This window comes from Phyllobates terribilis, unplaced genomic scaffold, assembly GCF_046119375.1.
Source record: "Phyllobates terribilis strain yellow unplaced genomic scaffold, ASM4611937v1 Scaffold_7__3_contigs__length_470593459, whole genome shotgun sequence".
Lineage (NCBI taxonomy): Eukaryota > Metazoa > Chordata > Amphibia > Anura > Dendrobatidae > Phyllobates > Phyllobates terribilis.
The window spans coordinates 73,219,870-73,247,540 of NW_027362767.1; the positions used below are offsets into that span (position 1 = coordinate 73,219,870).

Genomic DNA, 27,671 nt, shown 5'->3' on the forward strand with positions numbered 1-27,671 from the left:
CACTTAGTCATGCACAATCATAGAAAGAAAATCATTTCCATATTTCTAGTGTGCTGCTACTCTACATCCTTTGCTTACCCTTTTATAAACCCCCCAGACTTGCTTATTTAGGGCTTTGTTCACCTCTGCGTTGGAGATTCCGTCACAGATTTCATCATATTTGATGGGAAGAATAGCACCACATGCAGTACCGATCTTCCTGACAAAATGCTGGACTTCACAGAGGAGCCTGATGGACCTCATTATGAGTCAGTAGGGTCCATCAGCCATCAGTGGTGTCCATCACATGACCGATACCACACAATGTCATTTTTGTTTTTTTGTTCCTGATATATATGAGGACATTGGGTGAAGAGAATAGACTGAAAATGCTGGAAAATATCACACCAAGCTCCCACCAAAAGTACACTGCTTGTCTACTATGGAGGTTTATGATACTATGGAGATGCTTCCACCTTTATCTTTCTACAAAGGGATTGTTTGACACTTAAATAAATGCATCTACTGGGCTGCTGAAACGTGATTACGCCACTGTTCATATCTAGAAAAAAAAATTCAGTGTCGTACAACCCCTTTACGATACTAATTTCTCCCAATACAATTTTGGTACATTATCGCCACATGCCAGTAAAACCCACACGTTTATGCAATAAAGGCCTACATGTCTTGATCCACCTCTCTTTCTCCAAAGCTGGCTGCTTACTTTGGGATATAATGGGCCAGGAATAAAGCACATCTGTAAAAGGGAGCCCAATGGGCACTGACTATTTCTATACTGGGCCCAGATACACCAAAAGGAAGCCATGCCGTTTAGGAAAAAGTAGGGTAATGTTGGCATGCTGGCCCTGTCTGTGGTTCCTTGCTCTGTTGAAAACGTCCAAACCGGAAGACAATCTAAATGCACGTGATAGTGTTTTAATAAAATAGAACAGGTATCAGTTTTAGAGATAGAAACAACTCTTTAAAATGTGCCACAAGATATACAGTTTTTTTTAGCATACCAATGGTTTTACTCACTTTTCAAAGATCAACATGAACTCAAACATGACATTCTTGGATTCTGATTCTCAACAGGATGTGGCCCCATTATAGAGTGTACTGTACTCTGTCTTGAGCTAAGGTGACCTCATGTTTGGCTACTCGTTCAGCTAACAGCTATTCTTCTTGCCTCCAACATACAGGTATAAGCTTGGTATGGTGGGTGGCTTCAAGCTGTGAAGGATGCCTTAGGTTAGGCTGGAAATATACAAATTGATGGTCTGTCATGTATCAGGCATTGGCTGCAGTATGTTTGACTATGAAACGATGCAACTTGTCAGAGAAAAACATACCTTAAAAGCCATGGTGCATGGGGGGGACCAAGCTGCATGGGAGACTAGTCAGAAAGGTGAGAAGTGTAACATCCCTGGCGGCGTGCTTGCATGGTTTACCACCTCCCACCATGCAAGACCGCAATCTTACCTATCAGGCCAGGCTGCACACTGTGCTCCAGTACCTGCTGTTTGCATGTCTCTTGTCTGTTGGATTAGGGCGGCGGCGCTATTACTTCCTGATTCTTAAAGCTACAGTGTGCGCAGTCCTAATGCGTCCCCAGTCTATTGCTGTGAGTCACTGGATACTTAAACCCCCTCCACCCAGTAGGAGGTGCCTGAGCAACACTTCCATTCAGTGTGTTCTGGGCAACTGAGTTGCCAGGTCCTGTCCTGTATCTTGTCTGTTCCCCCACACTGGGGGGCTGTATACCCAGGCCTGTTGCCTGTATCTGTGAGTTCTAGTCTGTTTCCGCCACCCTGGGGGCTGAGTTCCCAGGCTCATTCCTGTATATTGTTCCTGGTTCAGTTCCTGTCTGAACAGTGTCCTAGCCCGTTACCTGTTGGTCTCTTTGTCCGAACCTTCCCTTTTCCTGCAGTGTCTGAACCTGCACCTAACTCCAACTCGTTGTCTCTGTACTTCTGTTTGTGAGTTTTGTGTCCACTCGCTACTTCATTTTAAGTACCTTGTGTGTATCTGGTTCTGCTTGTCCCGTTTCCCTGCCTCCGTATCTACCTCCTGTGTTCTAACTATCTTCCTGTATTTGCCCGTCTGTTCCATGTGATCAGACCCCTGTCCTGTCTGCCTGCACCTTCTGCTCTGCTTGTTCACCGCACCTGCGGTTTCGCTCCGCTCTGCTTGTTCACCGCACCTGCGGTTTTGTTCTACTTTGCTTGTTCACCGCACCTACGGTTCCGCTCTGCTTGTTCACCGCACCAGCGGTTCCGCTCTGCTCTGCTTGTTCACCGCACCTGCAGTTCCGCTCTGCTCTGCTTGTTCACCGCACCTGCGGTTCCGCTCTGCTCTGCTTGTTCACCGCACCTGCGGTTCCGCTCTGCTCTGCTTGTTCACTGCACCTGCGGTTCCGCTCTGCTCTGCTTGTTCACCGCACCTGCGATTTCCGCTCTGCTCTGCTTGTTCACCGCACCTGCGGTTCCTCTCTGCTGTGCTTGTTCACCGCACCCGCGGTTCCGCTCTGCTCTGCTTGTTCACCACACCTGTGGTTCCGCTCCGCTCTGTTTGTTCCCCGCACCTGCGGTCTCGCTCTGCTCTGCTTGTTCACCGCACCTGCGGTTTCGCTCTGCTCTGCTTGTTCACCGCATCTGCGGTTTCGCTCTGCTCTGCCCCGCTTGTCCTCCGCACCTGCGGTTCTGCTCTGCTAGTCCACCGCACCTGCGGCTCCTTTCCTGTGTCCCAGTCTGTACTGGTCCCTATCCTGCCTGCGTCACTACCTGCCAGTACCCGCCTGTCTGCATGCCAGCCGTGCCTGCCTGTCTGCATGCCAGCCGTGCCTGCCAGTGCCCAACTGTCTGCATGCCAGCCGTGCCTGCTAGTGCCCACCTGTCTGTATGCCGGCCTAACCTGCCTGTTCCTGCATTCCCCGGTGTGGTTCAACAGCTGTGACTGGGGTCTGACCTGGAGTAGCACCTGGTCCCTCTGCTAGGTTCCTCTCTGGTTCACGGAGTCGACTGAGCCGCTGTGTGACCTTGGTCGGACCGAGTTGATACTTAGTTACGCCCCTCCAGGCACTTCTCGGTTCATGGTCCAGTGGGACCACTAATCATGCTCACGCCAGTCAGCCCGGGCGTGTGCGTAACAGGAAGCATCTCTGCATCTGCTCCCCTTGAGTGAGAGGTCTCTCCCTTCATGCTTGAATAGGGTGAGACTTGTCAGTCACTGGTAGCACGCGGGGGGGAAGCCACTGGGGACTAGTTTCCCATTCGGTTTGGCCCCTAGCAGCTTTTAAAGTATGTTTTTCTCTGAAATGCCACAGTGTTTCAGAGTCAAACATACCTTACTGACGTCAAACAGCTAGTGCCGAATATATGTTGCCCATGGATCAGGCAGCATGTATCAACTTTTAATAATTTGCAATGTAAAATTTTGATGCAAGGGACAGAGGTCCATCAATGAACATGTTTTTAAATCTGCTTTTAGATTTAATAATCTTTTCTAAAAATAAAAAAAATAGAAATGACAGTAACTCAGGAACATTGTAAAGATGAAAAAGAATTCGGTCCATTTCATCCAACCTATTATCCTACATTAATGATCCACATGAAGTAAGAAAAACACTGTGTACTGCAGTTACCATTTGTCTCTTGCCAATATGACAAACATTGGCCAATATCATGAAAACTACAATATTTAACAAGTGATATTTCTTTCATGATAGACATTGAGACCCCTTTTTCCTTTTTTATGAATCAACCATCACAATATGGTGTGTCGGAGAGGTCTATAGTCTCACTGCTCTAACAGTTAAGAAGTCCCATCTATGATGATAGGGGGACTTTCTTCCTCTTCACAGAGTGGATGCCTCTTAGTCATAGTTACAGGCCTAGGTTTAAGAAGGTCATTAGACAGATATCTGAATAGTTCATTAGTATAATAGTTGGATAGTTTCATAGTTTTAAGGTTGAAGGAAGACTTAAATCCATTCAGTTCAACCCATAACCTAACATGTTGATCCAACTGACAATCTTTTCTAAGAAGGTCTTTTTCCAAATTTAATACTCCAAGTCAAATAACCTTTCTTGGTAGTACAGTCCACTTTTTCCCTTAGTTATTCACAAAAATTTAAGTTAGCCCTTATCTTTAGGGGATAACCTACTGAACGTTGAGTTTCCGACTGCTGGGATCCCAAGATCATAGAATCATAGAATGTTCTAGTTGGAAGGGAACTCCAGGGTCATTATGTCCAACCCCTTGCTCAATGCAGGAGTCACTAAACCATCTCAGACAGATGTCTGTCCAGCCTCTGTTTGAAGACTTCCATTGAAGGAGAATTCACCACCTCTCATGGCAGCCTGTTCCACTCATTGATCACCCTCACGGTCAAAACATTTTTTTTCTAATATCTAATCTGTATCTTCTCCCTTTTCAGTTTCATTCCATTGCTTCTCATGTTTCCATGTGCAAATGAGAATAAGGATGATCTCTCTACACTGTGATATCCCTTCAGATATTTGTAGACAGCTATTCCCAGATCCTTCAACTGTTCCTCGTAGGATACAGTTTGCAGTTGGCTCACCATCCTGGCAGCTCTTCTCTGAACTTGCTCCAGTTTTTGGATGTCTTTTTTAAAATGTGCCCAGAACAGGACACAGTATTCCAGATGAGGTCTGACCAAGGAGGAGTAGAGGGAGATAATTGCTTCACGTGATCTAGACTTTATGCTTCTCTTAATACATCCCAAAACGGTATTTGCCTTTTTTGCTGCTGCATAACACTGTTGACTCATGTGCTGCCTGTGATCTATTAGTATACCCAAGTCTTTTTCACACGTGCTGTTGCTTAGTTCTAGTCCTCTCATTCTGTTGATGTCATTTTCGTTTTTCTTGCCCAGATGTAGAATCTTGTATTTCTCTGTTAAATACCATTCTATTAGTCGCTGCCCATTGTTTAAGGTTATCTAGATCCTTCTGAATCCTTTCTCTGTCTTCTCTAGTGTTAGCTATCCCTCCTAGCTTTGCATCGTCTGCAGATTTGATTAGTTTACCTTCAGTTCCCTTTTCTAGATCATTTATAAAAATGTTGAGCAACACTAGGGCCAAGACAGAGGTTTGTGGAACCCCACTTGAAACACACTTCCAATTGGATGTGCAACCATTTATTAATACTCTTTGACTACAATCACTGAACCAGTTATGAATTCACCTAGCCGTAGCCTTGTCAATCCCATATTTGGTCATTTTTTCAATGAGGATAGAATGAGATACTTTATCAAATGATTTGCTGAAGCTGAGTTATACTATTTCTGCTGCATTTCCCTGATCCAACCAGTCAGTGATTCCATCATAGAAGGAAATCAGATTAGTCTGGCTTTGACTTCTTTGCTACAAACCCATGCTGGCTCTGGTTAATTACAGTATTCTTATACAAGTACTTACTTACATGCTGTTTAATAATTTGTTCAAAGATTGGAGCTCTCGAACCTCGGAACGAGCCTTATTTTGAATGGAGTAGAGGTATACATGCTCGACCTCCACTCCATTCACCGTCTATCAGACTGCAAGAGAAAATAGAGGTCTGACCCTATAGTTAATTAGTGGAGAAGAGGATGAGCATGGTCATCTCTGCTCCATTCAAGATGGGGCTCTGGGGAACCCGATCAGACACCTGATCTTGGGAGTTCCCGCGGTCAACCCCCCAGTGAAAAGTAAGTTATCCTCTGAGCATAGGGGATAATTTAATAACTTTGGAATAACTATTTAATTACTTTGGTCATTCCCCATCGCCGTAGGTTACGTTCTGTATATTCACACAATTGACCAAACTATGTACATAATACTTCATCTGTTTTTTGATTATTAATTTTTATAGAGACAAAAAGATGTTCTAGTTAGGACCATCTATGCCTCTTTTGATACATTAAGTGATTAGCCTTGGCAGCAGATATCTTGCATAGATTGCTCAAGATAAGTTCACTGTCCACCAGTTTCCCCTCCCAGTGTTGGTTTACCCACTTTTTTACAGTATCATTGTAACATTTTTCTTATCGCAAGTGTTTAACCTTGCATTTATCCACATTAAAATTGTATCTACCTCTAGCCTCTTCAGATCCCTCTGTAATATAATATTATTCTCTTCTGTGTTCTTCACGTTACAAAGTTTTTATCATCAGCAATTATTGAACTGAATTAACATATGTAGTTGAATAGTTACATAGCTACTTGGGTTCATCAAGTTCCACCTTTCTCAGACCTAGAAGAAGGCAAAACAAAATGTCTTGGCGAACTATGCCTAGTTTTACTTCATTAGGGGTAAAAAAAAATTCTTCCTGACCCTATGCAAGAGTCAGCTAGTTTCTCCTATAACAATTATAACTTTCAATGTGCTATGCGGATAAGTTAAAAGGCAAACACATTTTTGGCCCACCAAAGTCTAATTCAGTAGGCAAGGCAAAGAGATATTAGAGAAATCTTAATAAGATGCATGCATTAGGCTTGCCAACTTGAATTTTCTTTCCTCTCAGAATTTAGGACAGTCTACAACAAATAATGTCCGTAATCCTTTTCCAATTAATGTATGATGTTTGAAGAAAGAAGACAATGAAGAGATGTAGAGTTTCATTTTTTATCTCCTTATGGTCTCCATCCATGGATTTTTCTAAAACAACTGGAAGTATGAACAGAACAATTCCCTTTTTGATACAGATAGAGGCTGGATATGCCACCAAGTCTATGAAGAGAAATATCTTCAACATGAGTAAACATGAAGTCTATGCAGATGTCCGGTAGACACCTCGGAATAAAAGACAATTTGAAAAAAAAATCTACTTATATTACATTTTTCAGTAGCGTGAATGAAACAAGATGCCATAGAAATGCATTATCCTTCTTGGTGGGGTTGATGTTTTCAAGACAATGTTTTTTAGGAAGCTTGTTAAAAAAATGAAGGATGTTCATAATCTGCTGGACAAAATTCATTCCAACTCTTTCTTCTCAGATACTTCACACTCATCTGTTTCACGGTGTCTGTCCGGAATCACATACTCGAATTCATGTAATAGCACAAGAAAGAAGATGTGTCATATGTCTTCAACTGAAGAATCTTCCTCTCCCATGTTTGAGATGGAAAGTAGAAGTCCTCTTCAAAGGTTTGAATGCAGCAGATCCAACTTGGTCCAGAGTGGTACAGGTATGACTCGTCCTAGCAATACTGGCATTTTGACTGTGATTCTTATGTTATTACAGAAGGTATTGGTGTCCTTGTTGCCTTCTTATTTATCTCCTTACCAGTATTCTTCATCATTTTAATACAGTCAGAAGATAAGGATTCTATTTTAAGTCCACCTCAAATGCTATAAATTATTATTTATGGGACTGGAAATCATTACTTGCTCTTATCTTAAGAAGGAACCATTCGTAAAATGTCTAAGAATGGACTCTAAAAAAAATTTGAAGTCAAATTACTAACAGTATCGGTAAAATATTTTCTTTATAGTACACAATATTACCTTTTTATACTCTATGTTCTTTCCACTTTTTATACAAAAAGTTTCATTGAGCCACTTTCCCAGCCGATGGTTTATTTTTGAAGGCCTTCTTCTTATCCACTTCTCACGGACATCAGCAGGGTGAAGGCTAAGCCTGCTCAGGGACTTTAGAAAATTACATCTTCGAAATTCTTAAGCTACAGAGTAAAAAAAAAAAAAAAAAACGCTCTGCAAGCAGGTTTCTCTAGGGTACTTTCTAATTCAGTTTTATGTTCTGCTGAGATAAAAACACTGGAAAGGAATCTAGGAATTCTGAATATATTTAATTATCAGTCAAGAAATGAGTGTAGAGCCGAGCAATGGCTTTAAATAGAACTTCCAAGGCTTCAAGTGGGTTACATATCCCATTTATAAGTTTCACTTCTACTTCAAAAAAAATAAAAATGTGACAGAACATAATAGCATGCCAGAAGCAAGTAGTCCAACATGGGCCAAGAGGAACGAGGACAATGAACTGCCTAGTCTCTAGCAAATAAGCAACGTAGCCACCAATGACCAAGATGTCTATGCTAATCAATGTAAGCTTGAGTGCTTCTGTAAATGGTATCAAACTACCAATTCTCAAAAAAGATTGTATTCCGAATGCAAAACCTTCCACTATTATCAGCCTGATACATTTCAATGAACTTGTCTTCTTTAATGTAGTTTACTGAGAATAATGTGAACTGAATCAAGACTTGGGATTATCAGTGGCAGGGTTGGAGTTTTGGGATTCTTTTTCCAGTGAACTGATTCACCTATAACCTATTAGACTTCACTGATGTATAAAACATTATGATGTAAATAAAAGTAGAAACAGGGAGCAAAATCGTAATATCTTTTATAACAAGTCTTGTCTTGATTACAATGACTTAATGTGTATGACATTAAATAATCATTTATGATGCTCATGTAAAGGAAGAAACACACTGATGTTATGTTTGTTTGCCTTAGAAGAAGATTGTTTCTTGTTGTTTTGTATAATACAGTATGTGAATTTTAAAGGTCGGGCTCAGTGATTGCTTGAGGTTTGGTAGGTTATACTTCCAAAATGACAATCTTTGAGTTTTATCTAGAAACTAGATGGTGGCCCGATTCTAACGCATTGGGTATTCTAGAATATGTCTCCCGACGGTGGCGTACTTATTTTAAATCTGATGCCAATTGGCCGGAGACCGTGTTTAAATTTGGCGCCACAATTGCAGATTGGTCGCGGCGGGCGGCCACGAGCAATCAGCAGAGCGGTGTTTAAATTTGGCGCCGATATCACTGATTGGTCGCGGCCGGCGGCTGCGACCAATCAGCGAACCGTGTTAGTGAGGACCGGGGAGCATCCACCTGCCTTATAATGCCCCATGCAGGATATAACTCCCCCCCCCCATATAATGCCCCATGCAGGATGTCACATCCCCCCCTCCGTTATAATGCCCCATGCAGGATGTCACTCCCCCCCATATAATGCCTCATGCAGGATGTCACATCCCCCCTCCCTTATAATGCCCCATGAAGGATGTCACATCCCCCCTCCCTTATAATGCCCCATGAAGCATGTCACCCCCCCCACATAATGCCCCATGCAGGATAATGCCCCATGCAGGATGTCACATCCCCCCTCCCTTATAATGCCCCATGCAGGATGTCACACCCCCCCCCTATATAATGCCCCATGAAGGATGTCACATCCCCCCTCCCTTATAATGCCCCATGAAGCATGTCACATCCCCCCCCCACATAATGCCCCATGCAGGATAATGCCCCATGCAGGATGTCACATCCCCCCTCCCTTATAATGCCCCATGCAGGATGTCACCCCCCCCCCTATATAATGCCCCATGCAGGATGTCACATCCCCCCCTCCCTTATAATGCCCCATGCAGGATGTCACACCCCCCCCATAGTGCCTCATGCAGGATGTCACACACCCCCTCTCTTATAATGGCCCCTCCACGATGTCACACACCCCCACCCCACCATTTAATGCCCTATGCCCCCATACAATAAAAAAAAAAAAAATCCAATACTCACCTCACTTCTCAGCTGCTGCTCCGGACTCCAGCGTAGCCGGCATCTTCCCGCTCTGCGCTGTGACCGCTCAGGAGAGAGCGCAGTGTAAAGACGTCACAGCACTCTCTGACCTGAGACGTCACAGAGCAGTGGAAGACACAGGAGCTGCTGCGGAGGCATAGGGAGGGGTAAGTATGGCGCCGGGGCCCTGAGCAAGCGGGGGGAGGAGAGGGGAGGGGAGGAGAGGGGAGGGGCGTCACACTTGCCGTCGGGAGATAAGCTGCCGTAGCCGATGATCTCCCGACGGTAGCCGCATGGAGGTCAGTGGCGCCTCCGGTCGGGGGACTTATGCTGCGAGCAGCCGGCTGCATCTCCTGGCTGCATCGCCGCTGACCTCCGTGCGGCAGATGAGCCGCTAACGGCCGCCATCTTTTTCTGAAATGCCGCGTCGCTGATTGGCCGCGGCCGGACCAATCAGCGACGCGGGATTTCCTGGACAGAAGGACAGACAGACGGGATAAGACAATTATATATATTAGATGAAAACGTCACAAAACTTGCGTCAGTAAGACTCCGTTCACTCTGTTCTCTTTTTTTGTGCTGCTTATTTGGTGAATATGCTGAGAAAGCTCCCTGTGAAAACAGTAAATGTATCAATAGCCGGCATGTGACATGAGTGTACTTTTTTGGCGTATGCCACTCCATGCTTGGCAGTGTTCACTGGCATACCTTTTTTTACCAGTCTGATATGCTTTTCTATAAAGAAGGGCATGGTAAAAAACACAAAAAATGGGAGACAATGGCTAACTTTTTTTTAATTTTGGAGGTTTTCTTAATTTTTTTTATAATACATTTTAAAACTATTTGCTGGTTTTTACACATTGGTCTAACATTTCCTGTTTTCTGCAGCTCACTATAGCTTTGGTGTGTACAGTCATGGCCAAAAGTTTTGAGAATGACACCAAAATTATATTTTCACATGATCTGCTGGCCTCTGGTTTTTATTAGTGTTTGTCTGATGTTTATATCACATACAGAAATATAATTGCAATCATATTATGAGTACCAATAGGTTATATTGACAGTTAGAATGAGTTAATGCAGCAAGTCAATATTTGCAGTGTTGCCCCTTCTTCTTCAAGACCTCTGTAATTCTCCCTGGCATGCTCTCAATCAACTTTTGGACCAAATCCTGACTGATAGCAGTCCATTCTTGCATAATCAATGCTTGCATTTTGCCAGAATTTGTTGGTTTTTGTTTGTCCACCCGTCTCTTGATGATTGACCACAAGTTCTCAATGGGATTAAGATCTGGGGAGTTTCCAGGCCATGGACCCAAAATCTCTATGTTTTGTTCCATAAGCCATTTAGTTATCACCTTTGCTTTATGGCAAGGTGCTCCATCATGCTGGAAAAGGCATTGTTGGGTGCCAAACTGGTCTTGGACGGTTGGGAGAAGTTGCTCTTGGAGGACATTCTGGTACCATTCTTTATTCATGGCTGTGTTTTTAGGCAAGACTGTGAGTGAGCCGATTCCCTTGGCTGAGAAGCAACCCCACACATGAATGGTTTCAGGATGCTTTACAGTTGGCATGAGACAAGACTGGTGGTAGCGCTCACCTCTTCTTCTCCGAATAAGCTGTTTTCCAGATGTCCCAAACAATCGAAAAGGGGATTCATCAGAGAAAATGACTTTGCCCCAGTCCTCAGTAGTCCACTCCCTGTACCTTTTGCAGAATATCAGTCGGTCCCTGATGTTTTTCCTGGAGAGAAGTGGCTTCTTTGCTGCCCTCCTTGAAACCAGCCCTTGCTCAAAGAGTCTACGCCTCACAGTGCGTGCAGAAGCACTCACACCAGCCTGCTGCCATTCCTGAGCAAGCTCGGCACTGCTGGTAGTCCGATCCCGCAGCTGAAACAGTTTTAAGATACGGTCCTGGCGCTTGCTGGTCTTTCTTGGGCGCCCTGGAGCCTTTTTGACAACAATGGAAGCTCTCTCCTTGAAGTTCTTGATGATGCGATAGATTGTTGACTGAGGTGCAATCTTTGTAGCTGCGATACTCTTCCCTGTTAGGCCATTTTTGTGCAATGCAATGATGGCTGCACGTGTTTCTTTAGAGATAACCATGGTTAACTGAAGAGAAACAATGATACCAAGAACCAGCCTCCTTTTAAAGTGTCCAGTGATGTCATTCTTACTTAATCATGACTGATTGATCGCCAGCCCTGTCCTCATCAACACCCACACCTGTGTTAATGGATCAATCACTAAAACGATGTTAGCTGCTCCTTTTAAGGCAGGACTGCAATGATGTTGAAATGTGTTTTGGGGGTTAAAGGTCATTTTCTGGGCAAATATTGACTTTGCAAGTACAGTAATTGCTGTTAAGCTGATCACTCTTTGACATTCAGGAGTATATGCAAATTGCCATTACAAAAAATGAAGCAGTAAACTTTGGAAAAATTACTATTTGTCTCATTCTCAATACTTTTGGCCATGACTGTAGACTGTGATAGGATCTGCAGAGCTATCTCAGTATCATTACAAGATGGGTGATTCAAAGGGGTTGTCCAGGACTATTATATTTTTTTTTACTATGGACCTAAAAACTAACAAGCAGGTAGTAACTACCTGCTTGTTCTACCTGGCTCCACCCGAGCAGTCACCAACCGCTCCTGTCGGCAATTCAGCTGCTCAATGTCAACAGAGGAGCTCTTCTTCCGGGCTGCTCTATAGATGGGGCGTGACTGCCTACGTCATACTAAATGACAGTCGGCTCCCTGCAGTTAGGCAGCGGGGAGCCGGCTGTCAATCAGCATGATGCCTACAGTCACGCCCCATCAACAGAGCAGAGCGGAAGAGAAGCCGTTGCTCTGTCAACGGAAGCTGCCAAATATCTGGCAGAAGCAGTCAGTGACCACTCTGTGCTGGCATAGATCAGCGCCCGGTACAACAGGAAGGTAGTCTGCAACTACCTGTCTGTTTAGTTCTTAGACCTGTAGTAAAAAAATATATTGTCCTGAATAACTCCTTTAATGATCAATGACTGCTTTATTATATCACTTTGGGCCTTGCTGAGCCAGAATAGCAAGACTATACACACAGGTAAGGCTCTGTATGCAACTGCTCTATCACTCCTTGGAGGAGGGTTTATTGCTGTTGGATCACCCTCTTCCTATATACAAACATCAGATATATAACTTGTGAGAGTTGTAAATGTAGAATGTGTAACAGAACCCATCAGCTTTAAGTATCAGTTTAGTGTCTGTGTGTTTTACATGTCAAACAGGCTCATGTACACTGCTTTGTGTTGCTTTACTAGGTACAGAAAGAGTTTTTGTTTTGCAAAGCCAAGCACTCTACTGAGCAATCCAATAAATAAAACAGGAATGAGGTTGGGTCTGGAAGTATGTAAAGAACGTTGATGAATACTCAGATAATTTTCTAATGCATATTGTGCTGGCGATTGAATTTAGTTGACACTGATACTTGGCGTTGTAGTTGATGATATTCTGGAGATTTTCTTATTTTGATTTACTAAGCGAACTGCACCAAAATTCTGGATAAAAATGTGTTAAAAAATGAATATATGACTTGCACCGCATTTAGCCAGCATGGAGTTGGCAATTTATCGGTCTGATCTAGTTTTAGCCTGTGTAAATTTGGGATCATACTACTTCTGCTATATATTTCTATTTCAAAGTAAAACTCTAGGCAAACTTTTGAATTTAGTACAAATTTACTATTAGGGACATATATCATGCCAAGGATGGTAACTCTTTCAGTGTGGTTGTAAATGCAAGTTTTCAAGCTCCTCTATACTTAACACTACAGCAACTAATACAATGGCTGCATGTTGGTGGATTGTACAAGGAAACACGATACCCCCTTCTCTGACATAATTGGTTGAAATTGCACCTCACAAGTTTCCTGCTCTGCCTGCCCCCTGCATGCACTTTGCCCATTATACCAGAAATACACAATGCTATATTTTCTTTTTCACGGTTTTCTATGCTTTTGGAACAGAAACAGAGAAAATTACCTAAATTAAAGTACACATCTTTCAGATTTGCTAGCAATGACTGCAGAATGAATGCATGGGGGAAAGGTAGAGCAGGAAGTCAGTCTACTGAAGTGTCAACCAATAGCAGCAGAGCAGGAAGTGATGTCAGAGAAGAGGCATAGAGCCATTATGTTACTTCCTGTGTGGTTAATGATCTATAGTGTCTAGTGCACATTCCAGACTTGCATTTAAGGGACTTGAGTGATCAAACAAATAACCCTAGTATGTGGTTTCATTTCTACTCCAGTAAATTTACTGTAGATTATGCCCAACAACTAGGAATTAGTGTGGCATTAAATTAAATCCATTTTATCCTTTTATTTTTTAAAAATTAGTTATTGCTAAGTGGGCAATCATATGGAAAATACAACATTTCCATTTATCAGCACAGTTAATGGAACTTCCATTCCCCTATGCAGATATCTTGACTGTAGCCATATTATACCTAAAACTAACTGCGGTGTTAATTAATAGACCAGGTGCTGGATTTCACTAAAGAAATTGAACATTTTTAGAATTGATGCCCTTAATTAATAATTTTACAGCATAGTCATTTGAATCTCCTGGCGCCCAATGCAACATCTTTAACTGGGGCTCCCATCTAACAAGTGCAGCTTGTAATTCTGATGTGTTCTTATATATAATTGCAAAAATGAGAAAGTGAACCCCTTGGAATAATGTACTGTAAATTTCTGCATTGAATACAAAAAATGTGGTCTGATGTTATCTTAGCCACAATTGCAATTTAACTAAATTAACATTGAATACATATTCACAGTGCAGGAAGAAAAAGTAAGTAAACCATTGAATTCAATACATGTAGATCCTTTAGTATCAGACATCACCAAAAGTTCCCTGTAGCAGCAAATAAGCTTGGCACAGTGTTGAGCAATAATTTTGGACCCTTTCTCCCCTGCTTCTCAACACTTCTGTGATACAATGTTTGCATAGCCTTCTACAGGTCATGCCATATCATCTCAGCAGGATTAATGGCCATTCCAAAACACAAAGGAGCCAATTAATCAGAAAACTGGTGTAAAAGCTTTAAAAAGTTGCAAAATTTTTGACGCCACAGGGATTCACACCAGTTTGAAATAGTACCACCAAAATGGCCAAAGCTGGGGAGGAGCTGGGGCAGGTCATGGTCATGTACACCCATCAAATTCATCAAAAGGGACAGCATTTTTAAGGAGGTGCACGACACTCTGAAGAGGGACAGAATTCATTGTGTTGCACACATCTTAATGAATTTGTCCCCTTGTACTCCAGCAAGACTGGCGTCGCACAAGCGCACGCTACGCCAGTCTTGATGAATCGACCCCAATGACTTCTTTTTTAAACATTGTTTAGTTGATTTGCTTGGGTACTTTGGGTCATTGTGTTTCATCATCCATAATCTCTTCAGCTTGGGCTCATGGACTGTTGTCTGTATATTTTCCTATAAAATGTTTTTTTCTAAAACTTTGAATCCATGTTCTCACAATGATCGCCAAGACAGCAAAGCATCCCTAAACCGTGATGCTGCTTCCATTATGTCTCCCAGTCTGGATAAGGTTTTGATATTGGTGTGCGTTGTTCCTTTTTTCCCCTTTTGTTTCATCTGTTCATTGGTAATTTTTGCCAAAGCCTCGTGGGAATCGAGACTACTTATTAGACCACATTGATACTATATCTAGATGTCATCATTATTTATAAAATGGCTTTGAAAAAATTCCTTACTTGTTTTGTCAGTGCACATATCTCCCAGCATTATTTTTTTATATGGTTTCTGTTACCTGGATGTGTGAGGTTTCTCTGTTACTTTTCCCTTTTTAAGTATTTTAATTGTCTATTATGAATTAATAAAAATGTATTTGTAGCACCCTGAGGATTCGGCTGCTACAGGAGTATTGCACCTCAACCCAGAGGTGTGATATTCCACTCCCGGGTAAGGATGGAGAGTGGAACTGAGCTCGGTAGGCTGCATGCACTACATACATCCCATTTCCGGGGAACAGACCAACGGTACTCCCACTTAGAAATGTGCAGGTACGACCGAGTCTGTTCCTGGCTGGAGTGGGAGGGGGGTGGTACATCCCAAGTAGTGTAGGGGCAGATAGGGGGAGCAGCCTGGGTAAAGTTAGGAGCTCATTGGGTGCTGGTCACCTGAGCTCACACATAGAGGGTGTATATAAGGTGGGCACCAACAAAGATCAGGGTCAGATGCAGAGGATCAGATGCAGAGAGTCAGCTGCAGAGAACAAGTCAGGAGCAGAGGAGAGAAGAAAGACCAAGACCCAGAGTGAGAGAGGAGAAAAGAGAAAGACCCAGAGCACAGCAGAGAAGGACTCTGAGATCCCAACTAAAAGCACCGGGTGAAGAGTCGGCATCAGGGTACCGGAACCCAAGCTGGTGGGGGTAAAAACATTCCCCAGCCAGAGACCGGAGACCGTGGGCAGCGTTTGCCACGGTCACCCATCACATCCACCCCGAAGGCACACCACATGAAGGGTCAGGGAACCCAGGGCCAAGGGTGTCCCAACAGAAGGCCCGAGGGAGCTGGACCTAGGTGGATCACTGGTGGGGACGGCCAGAGAACGGGACAGAAAGAGAGCTCAGGGCCACGCTCCGGACTTGTTTGGGGGTTGGCGGGATCCAGGACCTGGTGGACGCAGCACGGCTCGGGTGGTCACTAGCAGCTGGAGTGACCAGTACAACATCTGCAGTAAGTAAACACCCTTAACTGCACAACCCGACTCTGTCTTCACTGCCGTCTGCACTACACCACCACAACCCCCATCCTCTGCGCCTGTCCCCTCTGAGGCTATACCCCTCCCGTTGGGGGTTATCCCACCAAGCTGCGCACCCACCATCAGCCTCAGCGGACCCTGCTGCAGCGGCGGCCACAGTGACCGCATCACAACGGGTGGCGTAGTCGACACAAAAGAACTCTTAATAACATCTGTAGGACTGCCACATAACACTGAGCTTGACGCCCTGGGCACGGGCCGGGTCACAGCCGCTCGGAGACCCCCCCCCATCTGATCCGGTGCCGGGTATTCCCCTCAAAAAGGAATATGTCCCAGGGGGCGCGTCATATTACTTTTAACATTTGGCTGCATTCAGCTTTCTTTTCTTATTGGTCCCAATCCTAGGGACAGTAGCAACAGTTCCGAATTTTCTTTATATGTAGACAATTTATATTTCTGTAGATTGATTTACGCCCGATCTTTAATAGTGCTTTTATAGCATTTTCCTACTTCCTGCATTTCTATGATGTGTCTTCCGGGGTCATCCTACAGTGGTTTGCCCCAAAGAGTGGTTCACACTAACTATCTGCGTGACAGCATAGCAAATCAGGGATGTTCATGGGCGGAGCAGATTTTTTGGCGCGAACAAGCCGTAACCCCGAACACGAACTCTAATTTGAAATGCCGAACAAATTCGCTCAACACTAATTAAGACGTTAACAAAAATATTCACTTACTTGAAATCCCTGCACATTCGTATTATATTGGATACTATGGTCAATGTAACACATGAACTGTACAATTATTTGTGAATTAGTTTAGTTGGATTTTGTTTGTCTATAATTGTGATTTAGGTAGCAACATTCAGACCACATTTTATTTGTATAAATGTAGAAATATGGGTAATTCCAGAGTATTCATCTACTTTTTCCTGAAACTGTAGAATTGAGACAAATTTAAGCTGCTAAGTTAGCATCGTCTATAGCTATACAGATGTTTTTTCCATTTGTCTTCATTCACAATAAGCTATTATTATCCCCAAAATTAGATACCAAAGAAACATATCTGACATGTTCGCTGTTTCCACATACAGCGACTTTATATATTTCATGGAGGTTTTTCTTGTCCGTTTTCATATAACATAAATTATGGCCACTCCTGGGAATTCTTGATTATCAATCAGACTCCCCATTGACTCTATAATGAAATAGATTGGTCCATTTAACTGTGGGAAAAATCAGGTTGAGACATTTAGGAAAGTCGGATTGTTTTGAAGGTCCATCAAAAAAACACTGCAGAATCAGAGTGTGGAAGAACCTTCCTCATGGTGTTGTCAGTCCACCTGTATTTGGGAAGCATGAAAGCCATTAGTGTAGTCCCTTGCATGCAGTGTAGAAGGAAGCACTGACATTTTTTGTTTTAAAAATGTTGTCAGCCTACAGTGTTCGCTGCGAGTGAAGTGTAGCATTACAAGGAGGTCATTTAGATGAGTAACGGCTTGAGATTGCAACAGCCGCCCACATCCCTTAAAAAGGTGAATGGGAATGGGTTACTGCATTGAGGGAACCTTTGTAGGGTAGGAGTTGGCCCCATTACCAGGCTCCTGTCCTGCACAAACGTAATATGTGTCACGTCACAACTGGGCTAAGCCTAAAGTCTGTCTCATCCATATTTGTTATATATATTTTTTATTATAATATATATATATATTTTTATTATTATTAAATACATATAATATATATATATTCATTTTATTTTTTTTAACTCGTTTTATTGAATTATTTGCTATATTGAGTTAAAATTTTAACATAATTTTTCTCCATGTAAAATTTATCTTTCATAGGAAAGAAATTTAGACAATGGAGCTGTAAGTATTTTTAGTGATGTTCTTATTAGGTTGCATTATTTGGATTAACCTTTTTCACATTGTGGGTACTTGGTATCAAGCTGGTCACTGGAGGTTCCCCTCCTGGAACACCGTTGCCTCGATTCATCAAAGTGTTGTTTCCAGAAACCAGGTGTAAAACACTTTGATAAGTCAAAAATATTTTTGCACAATTCGAGGTTTTCACACCAGTTTTGAATAGCTCCGCCAAAAAGGGCAGAGATGTCAGGTGCGGAACAGGGACATAACGCCACGGGTCATCTAATTCATAACGTGCTGTGGAGCCCGCCACTTCTTTTCAGACGCCCCTGATTCATTAAGAGGTGTGCTGGTCTTGATGAATTGGGGCCCTTGTGTTTAGCTACTATCTGTTGGAGAACTACATGGGTGATAAGAATTTTACTTGTAGTGGGATACCAAGAAAACAATGTAATGCAGTATGTCCATTGAAATTACTTGTTGTGGGATATAGAGAGCCTAATAGAGGGAAAACCCAACCTCAGGACACCCGCTCCTATTAACTATGTTGAATTGTCATATCCGCTCCAAAAATGTTGTATTGCATATTCATGTATATTTTTCAGCATTACTTTATGATGAATATATCATATCTAAAGAACATTTAATGACAATGTTTTGCTCCTGGCACAGGAAATTGTAATGAAAGGATGATTCATGATAAAATGCACGATATTGGTGTTCTCGGTGATGTCACAATGCACAGGAGATGAACTCTGCATGAGAATTAGCCCATTTTTTTTACAAGACTACAGCTGTGGTTTGGGGAAAATAATATGACATAATAGATGGGGCTTTCATATGACAAATTGACATCTTTAGCATGTGACTTGAGTGCTGATATGCTTACATGTCCTTGTAGTTTGAGAAACGGGAAAAAAGAAAACTATTGAAAATCTAAAATATGAAAACTCAGTGCTGCAGCTGGAAAATGCTAATACTTGACCATCAAATGTGGTCTGAATATACCTATAGGACAGCAAATGCAGTGATATTTCTACACAGGGTGCAAAGGAGATGGGTAGACTGAAGGCATCAATAGACAATAGTTGTTAAGTCTTTGTAATTCAAGACTAAAGATGTGACAAAAGACTGAACATGTACATACTGTTTATTTTTACCGGCGATCATGTCACGCTTTTTCAGGTGGTTTCCGCCTGGAAAAAGACGTTGTGTTCATATACCCTAATTCAGGTATAATTAAATGTATTACGAACTTTAGATCACAAAATAAATAACCTCACTGTAAGCAAAGATATGCATCATATCCAAGAACTAGACAAGAAACCGAAAATTTTATGGACACATCCAAACCCCATCCACTAGTTCTTGGATTAGGTGGGACTAAATCTCTGGATTAATCACTGGTTAAAGGGTTTATCCGAGATGATAAGAAAAACACTCCTACTTTTCAAAGCCAGCAATACACCTGCCCATTGCTCAGTCCAACTGTTTTGATCTCTACAGATCCTAAAGGCCCCAAAATTCATTCAGTAAAACATCAGAACCCACTGAATTCATCAAGATCAGTCAGCTATCTAATATGTATGGGCCCCCCCCCACTCCCCTAACAGATGATGTTGGGGAAGAGAGGGATCTGACCCGTTGATCAGAGCGGAGATAATATAGTGTATTCTCCAAAGTAATGATAAATATCAAAATTGCTCCAGAATACAAATAAAAAAATATATGTTTTTGTGTCTGTTTTCTAGGTGGAGATGGAGCACAAGCAAATGCAGAGAATACACCCGAAAATCACGAAAAATCTCGATGTCAGTCATGTACCTCCACATTCCTAAAAATTGTCTGGGGATTCTTGATTATTCTTTCAGTGTCTTCATCTTGGGTTGGAACAACGCAGATAGTAAAAATCACATACAAGAACTTCTACTGCCCATTCTTTATGACTTGGTTCTCAACCAATTGGAACATTATGTTTTTCCCAGTGTATTATTCTGGCCATCTAGCAACAGCACAAGAGAAGCAGTCCCTTCTCCAAAAAATCAGGTAGGTCAAAATCTAAGTTTTGCACAATATAATTTATCTAGATTTTAACCAGGTTTGTCAGGATAAACCTGACGATAGTTGCACTTGATATCGCAGTGCGTTTGCGTTGTGCCCTATGGAGTATGTTAGAATTACCAGTGCCAATACATTTGAAGCACATTGTAAGTTTGCCCAGCATTATTTGTTTATGACTTAGCAAATGTTCTTGCTGTTTTATACCTATATGGACAAATACAAATGAAGGGTCTCCATTCCTTGGCATCATGTATAAAGCATTGGATTTAATTATAAATATTCTCCAACATTTCAGAGAAACATACAGTAGCTAAAAAAATGAGCCAAACATGGGGACAGGCGTCCCTACCTGGTTTGGGTGGGGAGGAATCATAGAGTTGCCCTTTTTCTCAGTGTCCAGACTTCTCTACAGGGGTATAACTATAGTGGGTACAGGTTTTGCAGTTGCACACAGGTCCTGTAGCCTGTTGGGTAGTGGGGGGGGGGGGGGCAAAGGCCCCTTTGGCCCATATGAGAAGATCAATGTCTATTAAAGATGATTGTTGGAAATTTTGCATTGGGGCCCATAATCTACAATTTATGTCACTGGTCCTCTTGTGCCCAGCCCAACCTGTGTTCAGCTCCTGAGCCCACTCCTGCTGCGTGTCATTTACTAGGAAGGGGTGAATATCGATAACATGCGAATGATTAAAGGCTACTACAGGAGACATAAACCCAAACCAGCTAAGACTCAACCAGAAATGGATGTAAGAAATAAAGTAGGATAAACAGATATCACCACAAATAGAAGACCAAAATGAATTTACAAATCTGATGTGAACCCTTATTTTCCAATGTAGCTTTTACAGTCATGATATGAAGCCATAATATGTATAATATGGATATTAGATACATCAGAGGGCTACAAGAACAATATGTAGACCATTCTATTTTCCCAAGTACATTTATGTTCCGGTGTAGGTATATCAGGTCAAGTTCACCTCATACATGGCCCAAACCAAAGCGCCACCCAGACTATTATGCAACACACAGGTCTACTTTATTAACTCTCTCTTTGATGTCCGCAGCAACCAATCAGAGCTTAGCTTTCATTTCTTTAAACAGCACTGGTAAAAATGAAAGCTGCTCTGTGACTAGTTGCTAAGGGAAGCAATGATAATTTACTTTTAGACTGTTTTGACAAATCTGTCCCCTTGCACCAAACAGTTTCTAACTATTACCAATAAAGGCCCAAATAATACTACTATTCAGCATATGCAATGATATTGCATAATAACAACATCCATTAATGGCACATACCATATCACACCCACACAACATAATCATCCATAATGCATGAACTCTATTCCTGCTTTTGTGTTTTGTCCAGAATGATGGAGTAATTACCTACTTAAATGTTACAGGAGATACTGGAAGTGGCGATGGAAAGTTGTGCCCGTCTTATGTTCAGGAATATCTTGTCTCCAAGATATATTCCAAGCATAAATTTCAATTTGCCTTTCAGTTTGGGCATTATCTGTGAATTTATGTCCTAACCCTATAGATAAATGTCACACATAATTCAGTCTGGGGACCGTGGAGGCCACAACGATTTGTGTGTTATACGTTCCTCTGTGGATGCTGCATACAGTGCTGCTCACCATTATTGGCACCCCTTCATTTTTTTCAAAGGCTGTACAATATCTTCAGAAACAAATGGAAATGTACCAAAGTTATTGTGAAGACACGTGGTCTTCCATGGGCATAATACTACTCAGACAACACAGGGTGAGGGTAAAACAGTGTGGCAATACTTTATTGAACCACCAAACAGACAATAAACATATAGAACAGTCCCAGCAAATACCCAAAATGGTGCAAAATTACACAGTCTTACCCTTCGGCTGGCCCGCCGGAAATAGAGCAGCTGCGACTTTGGGACTTCCAGGGCCAAATGTCACGCAAGGTGTGGAAAAGACTAAGTGCAAAATGAAGGGAAGAGGGGGAGGAAGCCCCAAACACTAGGTAGGGAAAGGGGGAGTGAAAACCCCTAGGCAGATCTAATATCACATATCACCCTGCCTACCCTACCGTCCCTATATAGGTTCCACAGCTATCGCCAAGCAGGACCCTAAGCCCTGGCTGTCCCTAGAGTTTGGCCCTAGATAGGGAGGGGGAGGGCTGAGCACTGGTCAGGTCCCACTACAAACTAAAGACAACAAGGTAGACAAACAAAGGGGATAAACTTAGCTTGAGCAGACACCAGAGGAGTATCGCCAAGTGTCATCCAAGGGCACCAGAGAAGAAGCTAGGCGACTGCTAGTGCTCCAAGCCTGCAGAAAGGTACATAGAAGTATCACCAGTGATTTCTTGGAGCAAACTGAGTGTTTTTTACTCCCAGGCAAGGGTGTGTCAATCAGCAGCAGGAGGGAGGTCGCCGCTGGGTCCAAAAGGAAGGATTAAGAAGGTATCTGTAATGCCAAGGCAGTGACCTTCTACCGCCATATCCAGAGCGACTGTCTATTACACCTGACACACCCGTGACACCAACTACCTCAACCAGTGACACCCCGCTTTGGGTTGACACCCACAGAGAGGAGGTAGCGGCAAGCTTAGGAAGCTGACAGTCCATTGAGGTACAAGGCCAGGAGACCCGGGGGTCCCACCCTGGCTTCTCCGAGCATATCCATGGGGCCAAGAGACCGGAGGGTCACAATCCTGACTTCCCCAAACATCTCCATGGGGCCAGGTGACCGGATGGTCCCAACCTGGCTTCTCAGAACATATCCATGGGACCAGGTGACCGAAGGGTCACAATCCTGGCTTCCCCAAAAGTCTCTATAGGGTCAGTGATGGTCAATGGAGCAGGTCTGTATCCCTTCAGCTGGGGCTGGGGTCCCCTAAGCTGACATCCTGTAAAGTCAAATCTGTATCCCTTTTGATGGAGCCATGTGTCCTAGCTGCTGTTCTGAAGAGCCTCTCTGATTCTCCTTGCAGCAGGATAGAAATCCCTTTTTATATTTACATCTGTGGCTTAGTTCATCATTAACAGGTCAGGGGGGAAGGTGGCAGGGGTGCGTGTCTCATTGGTTGAGCATTTAATAAATTTGCATAGTTTGTCCTTCTCTGTTTTGCGAGTCAACAGGCCACAGGACCCACACAATGGTTAATCAACATACTTAGCAAAATTAGCAAACATCCATTGTTCAAAGACCATGCGTATCTGTCTTACAAAATTAACAGACAATAAGTTGTAGTAACTATCAACTCAGTGTCAACATTCAGACAATATAACAGTCTCCTGACCTACTGAAAATAGACGTCTGGATAATTAATATTAAATTCTGTGTCGTCACAGTGATATTCTCAGGATTTTTAATTAGTGGTCCAAAGTAATACAACAGTAAAACATTGTTTTTCAACTGTTGCAATTTCAAAGAAGAAACACAATAAAAAGCATGTGCAGCAATAAAGGCACCCCTAATTAATTCTTAATTGCACACCCTTTGGCATTGCTGACAGCCTTCAAACGTGTCTTGTGGCCATCTATAAGCTTCCTGCACTTCTCAGCTGGAATTTTCTCCCACTCTTCCTTTGCAGTTTGTTCAAGCTCTTGAATGTTTGCAGGGTTCTTTTACCCAATGGCAGATTTCAGCTCACCCCAAAGATTTTCAATGGGATTGAGGTCAGGACTCATTGCTGGCCATTTTAAAATAGTCCATTTTTTCTTTTTCAACCATTCCTGTGTACTTTTGGGTCATTGTCTTGCTGGAGGACCCATGATCTTCGACTCAAACCAAGTTTTCTTACACTGAGAGAAAGAGGACTAAAATTCCTTTTCATGTGACAAAGCTCATTAAAGGGTCAATATTGATTTTTAGGATTGCTACTTCCTTTAGGTGAAACTAGAGTACTAGTCCTCTTCCTCTCTGAAGAGACAATTTGCATATTTCCCAGAGGAGCATTGCGGCTTAAAAGTCTCCCCACCTTGACATGCTTAACATGTCACTCTCCATAAGGAGAAACGTTACCCCTTGGATACCGGAAGAGCATTGCAAAAACTTATTGGGAAACTGCGTCCCTAAAGAGGTGTCAAAGTGAGTTTCTAAAGAAGTTTGAAGGTCTAAATCCGCCATCCAAACTGTGTATTGAAGCCTTTTTTGATAACAGAGTAATCTCCAAGGGACTGTGGCCACCAAGATCGCCTGATTTTAACACCGCTGGATTATTTCCTTAGGGGCCATTTGAAAGGTCGGGTGTACAGTAACAAGCCACAAACATTACAGGCACTCTGAGAGAGCATACAGTGAGAAATTCAGGCTATGACCCCAGAGGTCCTGCAGAATAGATTCAACAGTATGGAACGGCACATGCAGACGTGCTTGGATGCGAACAGTGGACATTTTCAACACCTGCTTTAAAACCTCAGTTTCTCATGAACCAAGGTATGTACAGTCCAAATTTCAGCTCTGTCGACCTTCTTCTCTTTTAGAAGTAGCAAGTGAATCGCCCTGTACTATTCTTACATTGGGGCCCTTTTCTGTCTCAATCCCCCCCTCCTGTGTTTGTCCCCCTCAATTAATTCTTGCACTTTTGACATTCAGTGTCTTCTGCAGATTGATTCCAGTACGAGTGACATGTTGTTCTGCTGTGATCATTTCCACATTCATTTCTTCTGAATTCTCATGATCCTCTCCTGGTGGTCATCTGCAACAACACAGGTGTCTGAACACAAAGTTGTCTATTTTTTTGGGGGGGGGGAGGAGTCTTGGCCATGGATCTTGTATTACACCACATACACACCAAAGCACGCATATACTTTTATCATGAAACTGGAAGGTCCGTAAATTGAACAGTTGTGTGTTTGTGTAAATGACCCTGTGTCTACATAGCTATCAGCTATCACAATACTCTATACTGGTCACACACAGCACTACTGCGTGGAGGCGTAGCTAGGGGTTCAGCTCGGGAGGGGAAGGGGGCGAAACAACTGAGTGGGCCCTTACCCCTGACTACAACTATGGTGGTGCACTCTAACCATCGGTATAGGGGAACCTCAGCAGAAAACCCTGCAGTAACTGAAAAAAAATCTGCACAAAGACCAACACTGATATTACTGCCATATGGTGACCATATAGTGGGAGATACCATTCCTGCAGAACATTTAAGAAATTACAGTACAGTTAAAGATGGTGACTTACAACTGATGTTCTTCTAGTGGAGTCGTTCACTTTTCCTGTCTTTTCCATCTGGCCCAGACCGACATGACGACTTCTCCAACTAAGACTCATCTGCAGAGATTACAACAAAGACACATCTGACTTCTCACTTTTCCAGCATCGTCCCCATCTATTATCAAAGTTCACAATATCCTTATCCTGCTGATACCCCAATACTGTCCCTATTACTGTGGTACAAAAGCAATGCTCCTCATACTACCCTACATAATAATGCCATCTCTGTGCCCCTTACATAGTAAAATGTCTCCTTTGTGCCCTCACAGTAGCCTCCACACTCTTTAATGTTCCCCACAATAGCCCCCACACTGTATAAAGGCCCACACAGTGGTCCCCACACTGTTATATGGCCCCCCACAGTTTATCACAATCCCCCCGAAGTAGCTCCCACACTGTATATAGGCCCCTACACTGTATGATGGCCCCCACAGTAGCCTTCAAACTGTATAATTGTCACGGGTGTGTCAGAAGTGACAGTCGCCCTGCAGTTGGTTGCAGGAGATCTCTACGTTTGGCATTACAGACATCTTCTTAGAAGCTGTCTCTAGGACCCAGCAGCTACCTTCCTCTGGCTAATTAACACCTTGGCCTGGGTGTATAAATACCTGCTGTGTTCCAGAGGGAGGTGCCGGCGATTCATTACTCCTTGTGAAGGCTTTAGCAAGAGCAGTACTTCTTCCTCTCTGGAGCTTGAGGATGTGTGTGCATTTGTCTGGAGTCATCTAAAGCTAAGCAATTTCCCCCTTTTTGTCCTCCCTTGTTGTCTTTAGTGTTCAGTGGGGATCGACTAGTGCTCATCTCCTCCCTTCCTGTTATGATCTGCTACAAGAACTAAGGAAAGATAGGAAAACTGTCCCTACAATAGGACTAAGCTGATTCCCTATGATGCAGCGGGCAACATGTTCCTTGTGAACAGACCCGCCTTAGTCCTCAGCTAGTCTGAACGCAGACCTATAGATATAAGGGAGGGGTCCCTAAAAGTACTAAGGACTGGGACAAAATTGGACACCTCCTAACAGAAGTTGTAGCGGAGCAAAAAGACAAACAGACAAAAAAACTTAGAGGTCCAAGGACCAAGCAAACTATAGAGATAGGTACAAAGCACCTGGCTAGATTAAGAGTCAAAGTAACACTGAAGTCCAGCAAAGCCAGAAGGGCGGTGCTGGAATAATAGGCTGCAGGTCACGTGACCACAAAATAGAAAAAAAACTAAAAGGAGGGTTCTAACACTTCCCTAGCCTTAGCCACACGCCAGAGAAGGACAAGGCGAGGCACGCGTGCGGCGATTGGTCAAGAGCCAATATAGGGTTGTTAGGAGAGACAGAGTGACACTAGACCAGCCTAGGAGGTCTCCACTCCCCCCTTTCCCTAGAGTCTGGGCTCCCTTTCCCTCTTCCCTTTGTGTTGCGCTAAGTCTTTCCCACACCTTGCGTGACAATAATGGCCCTCGTATTAGCTCCCACACTGTATAATGGCCCTTGTTTTAGCTCCCACACTGCATAAAGGCCCTCCTATTAGCTCCAACACTGTGTAATGGCCCCCGGAATAGCTATCACGCTGTATAATAGCCATTGTATTCACTCCCACACTGTATAATGGCCCCACATTAGCTCCCACACTGTATAATGGCCATCGTATTAGCTCCCACACTGTATAATGACCCCCGCATTAGCTCCCACACTGTATAATGACCCCCGCATTAGCTCCCACGCTGTATAATGGCCTCCGCATTAGCTCCCACGCATTCTGGTCTCGTCGGTCCCTTTCTGAGGGCTGTAACTTGCACAGCCCTGATATATATGACAAAGAGCTAAATAGAAGAAAATAGAAACAGCTAGTAGGTGTGTATAGAGGCCCACATATGGGTGCAGGCCCCTGAATGTATCCAGGTAACCCTAAAAGGAATACTTTTGTCTGGACAAGACCCCAAAATGGCAACAGAAAGAAAGAAGGAATCAGAAGAAAGAGAAAGGGGTAGAATATTACTAATGTAAAGAAGAAAGTGCACCCCGGTACATCTTCTTTTTCCCTTCTCTCCCTTTGGGGGTCTTGTTGTCCTGACTGAGTATACGTTCAGGGGCCTGCACTCATATGTGATTGTCTATATGTACCTACTGGTGTTTCTATTATCTTTATCATATATATTTATCCTCAACTTTATGGTGACATATTTTTTTAATAAAAGGTTTTATAATGGGGTTTTTATGTTTGTCACCCTGAATTTAC

The 27,671-nt window shown here is 43.0% G+C and overlaps 1 protein-coding gene across 6 annotated transcripts in view; it reads left to right on the forward strand.

Moving 5' to 3' along the window:
- SLC35F4 (solute carrier family 35 member F4) overlaps positions 1 to 27,671 on the forward strand; it is a 363,727-nt gene that overhangs the window by 268,954 nt on the left and 67,102 nt on the right. For 4 of the 6 annotated variants that reach the window (XM_073637520.1, XM_073637522.1, XM_073637521.1 and 1 more), the window contains 2 exons: positions 6,982 to 7,173; positions 19,920 to 20,214. In XM_073637520.1, coding sequence (XP_073493621.1) covers positions 6,982 to 7,173; positions 19,920 to 20,214 — 487 coding nt within the window. The remainder of the gene's footprint in view (positions 1 to 6,981; positions 7,174 to 19,919; positions 20,215 to 27,671) is intronic. The other 2 variants (XM_073637524.1, XM_073637525.1) reach the window with 1 other exon arrangement.